This window comes from Geospiza fortis, unplaced genomic scaffold (genome assembly GCF_000277835.1).
Source record: "Geospiza fortis unplaced genomic scaffold, GeoFor_1.0 scaffold40, whole genome shotgun sequence".
Taxonomy (NCBI): domain Eukaryota; kingdom Metazoa; phylum Chordata; class Aves; order Passeriformes; family Thraupidae; genus Geospiza; species Geospiza fortis.
In genome coordinates this window covers 2,508,129-2,511,536 of record NW_005054297.1, presented here as the reverse complement: position 1 = coordinate 2,511,536, position 3,408 = coordinate 2,508,129, and the positions used below count along the sequence as shown (strand labels likewise).

The window sequence follows — 3,408 nt, the reverse complement described above, 5'->3', positions numbered from 1 at the left end:
GGCTGTGCCCGCAGCCTCCCCCGGGGGTGCGCATCCCTTCGGCCGGGCGATGCCCGCAGCCTCCACGCAGGTTTGTGCACCTCTTTTGCTGCCGCCCGCGGTATCAAGGCGGCTGCAGGGTTGGGTCCGGCTCCACGCAGGGAGCAGCGGCTGTACCGCGAATCTCAAGGTCCTTCAGCTTCTGCTCGTCCCTTTTTAATTTTTTGTAATTCCTTTTAACTGAATATGCAGAAAGAGCTTGATCTGGCATATTGGAAGCTCAGCATATAAGGCAGTTTTGCTTTGTTTTTGTCTTGACTTTTAAAAGTCACAGACTGAACCAGGTGAGTTGTAGTGAAGATCGGTAAGGACACCTTAAAATGCAACGCTTATTTCAAATACCCTGACTTAAAAAATGTGTTGTGTGTAAGTAGATGGCATGCTCAAAGCATATGAACCTAAGCCGTAAGGGATTAAGGTATGATAAGCCCCTAGGGGAATGCCCTGGTTTCCAAAGATGGGAATGTGGGAGAATATAAGCTAGCCTAAAAAAGTGCTTTGCTTAATTCTCTACAGATAGCATTCATTTCTTATATTTTAAGTTTCATCCCAATTTCTGTTACTGATATAATGAATATCTAGCCAATATGGGTTTTTTATATATACACAACTCCTAAAGCTTTGGAAGAGCAACATAGAATGTTCACAATACAATTTTCAGTATGGTTTTGTAAAAGCTATTGGTTTTTCTTCACTTCTTGGGAGATAGATTGTTTGCTATTTGCTTTGACAGAGAAAATTTGGAGAAGGAGAATAAATTATAGATATCTTAAAGTATACAAGCTCAGATTTAGTGGCCGGACTCAAACTGATGGTTGTGGTCTAGACAGAAGCAATAAGGAGGGCTAATCTTTAGTTGTTTTTCTTGCACTGTCATCAAAAGTGACAGTAGTAGTCCTTGCCAGACCTGGAGTTTCATTTCCTATCTTAAACAACACCATACTCTGAAAAGAACCTGTCAAAGGCAAGTCAGTAATAATTTTTGTTAGCAGTAGAGGTAAGGGTCAGGTGTTTCAGCCGTAATGATCACTAATTTCCAGTGACATCATGCACTCTATGGCTTTCATTTATCTGACTTTCATCTATAGTTATTTTTAAACACAGTTGTTTTGAGTTCATGAATCATAAATACTGATTTTTCTATTGTTGTTTAAATTGCTGTGTCCTGTGTTACTCAGATACATAAGTATGAAAAAGTAGCTTTAAGGCATTCATGGTGTTTACCTCTTTACCTTATCAGTCCAGTGTTTTCAGTATGTTCTTGTTCTGTATGTTGAAGGTGACAGCAGAAGTTGGGAAACTTCTTGGTGAAGAAAAGGTGGATGCAATCCTGTGTGTGGCAGGAGGATGGGCTGGAGGCAGTGCCAAAGCCAAGTGTAAGCCTTTGGTACAGACATGCTGGTGAAAACATGTATGATGTCTGAGAGAAGTCCTAAAAAATCTTTCTTCCTCTTCTATAAGAGGACAAAAGCATAAGAGTACAAAATATCTTAGTCACAGTGCTTGTCTGAATTTTTGCTTTCTGTTGAAGTTGCAGAGCTCTTAGTTTCTTCAGTAATGTTTGTTGATGCACTAATTTTTATTAGAAAGTTTTGATGTGCTTTCTGAAGGAGCTCAGCATTGTTATCTATGAGCTGATTTTTGCTGAGATTACCTGTGTCAGGCAAGGTATGAAAGACACATTGATGTTGTTTACTAAGTCATTGCTTTATGCATAAAACCTCAGTTGCTTCTGCAGCTCTCTGAGCTGTTACTGTGCAATGCAATATTGGAAGGCACTGCCTAATCATGCTACAGAAAAAATCCTTCAGATTGAAAAAAGGCTTTTAAACATGTAATATAATGGAATTTGTACTTTGACCACTACTGTAGAGATACAAGAATAAAAATAGCCTTGTTTTCTGTCTGGAATAAATCTGGTGAAATGTGTCCCTTTCTTCCCCCTTCTGGTTTGGCTGTTACAGGCTCAAAGAAAAAGGAGATACAAAAGACGTAAATGAATATTTTACAATACAATGTAGAGATAGAAAATGGTAGAAAGCATGTTTTCATAGTGCTGTCGCACTCTGTATAGCACTGAGGAAATCAGAGTTAGTCGTCTTCCTTTGGCTAATTTCACTAATTCTCTTCCTAATCAGCTTTATACAAAAACTGTGATCTGATGTGGAAGCAGAGTGTTTGGACATCCTCTATTTCCAGCCACCTTGCCACAAAACATCTGAAAGAAGGTGGCCTCTTGACTCTGACAGGAGCTCAAGCTGCTTTGTCTGGAACTCCAGGTAAAATGCTATGCCTGACAGCTGCAGGGACACCAGCAGTCAGAGACAGTTGTTTATCTGAGCATTCTTGTTTGTGAGGCAATAGCTTCACACCCCAATTTCTTGTCATCTAGCACAAATGGGATCCTGCTGCTGAAATGTGTAAGGAAAATGTAATTTTACAGGTAGCAATATTCAATCTCTCAAAGCTGTAGTGCAAGCATGTAGAATCAGTATTTAAATAGTATTTGACATGCATTGGTGAAGTGTACTTGCCTAGTATATGATACAGAAAAATGTTTGGAAGGCAAAGAAGACTAGAAGCACACAGCATTAGAAGTTCAGTGCTTAGACGAAGTTAAATTTCCTATTTGTGTTCTGAAAGACAGTCCTTAATTGACCAGTCTTTCTGTTGGTGATGATTCAGCTGATTCTGATAACCATGCTTGTCCTGTTCATGTTCTGATTCCAGTCTATCTTTGCTTCAAACATAGATAAGCTTGTTGACTGTTGGCTTTGTCCTCAGCTAGCTATTTAATAGGAGCTTTATTGCATTTTTAATCTTGCCCCTCAACCATGTTGGTCTGCATGGAGGAAGAAATCTGGGAGCAATTTAAAACTGAAAAAATAAAAAAAATAGGCACTGACACACAAGCCCACAGGCAGCAAAAGAAAAGTTTGAGACAAATACTCTTATTTCCCAAGCTTTTATTAGTGTCATTTCAACAATATTTTTAAGACACAGATACTAAGATTTTAAAACATATACAATTTATGAATATTCCTGAAAGCTTTGCCTAAAACTGTTCAGGCAAAAATATTCTATATATTTTCTAGTTAATGATTAATCTTTTGTTTTTATAGTGGCAACTATTATAGTCAAAGATAAAAGGTTTATTTTTGAGAATAAGCAGATGAATATTTTACAGTGAACTGCTGACTGACTATACACAAAAGAAAAAAAGTGAATTTTGGCAACTTTTCATGGTTTTTGTTTGGGTGGTCTTGGGAGGTAGGGACCACAACACAGGAATCAAAGTGATGAGCCTTCCTGTTTTGAACTAGCTGGTTTCAGCTGGTCTGGATTTTTCTAAAAGTCACAGCAGTGCTT

The 3,408-nt window shown here is 38.5% G+C and overlaps 1 protein-coding gene across 1 annotated transcript in view; it reads left to right on the top strand.

Moving 5' to 3' along the window:
- Nucleotides 1–984: 984 nt before the first annotated feature.
- Nucleotides 985–3,408, top strand: part of QDPR (quinoid dihydropteridine reductase) — a 7,937-nt gene continuing 5,513 nt past the window's right edge. The window contains exons 1-2 of the mRNA XM_014312214.2: nt 985–1,415; nt 2,178–2,318. Of these exons, the coding sequence (XP_014167689.2) occupies nt 1,253–1,415; nt 2,178–2,318 (304 nt within the window). The 5' untranslated portion in view covers nt 985–1,252. The remainder of the gene's footprint in view (nt 1,416–2,177; nt 2,319–3,408) is intronic.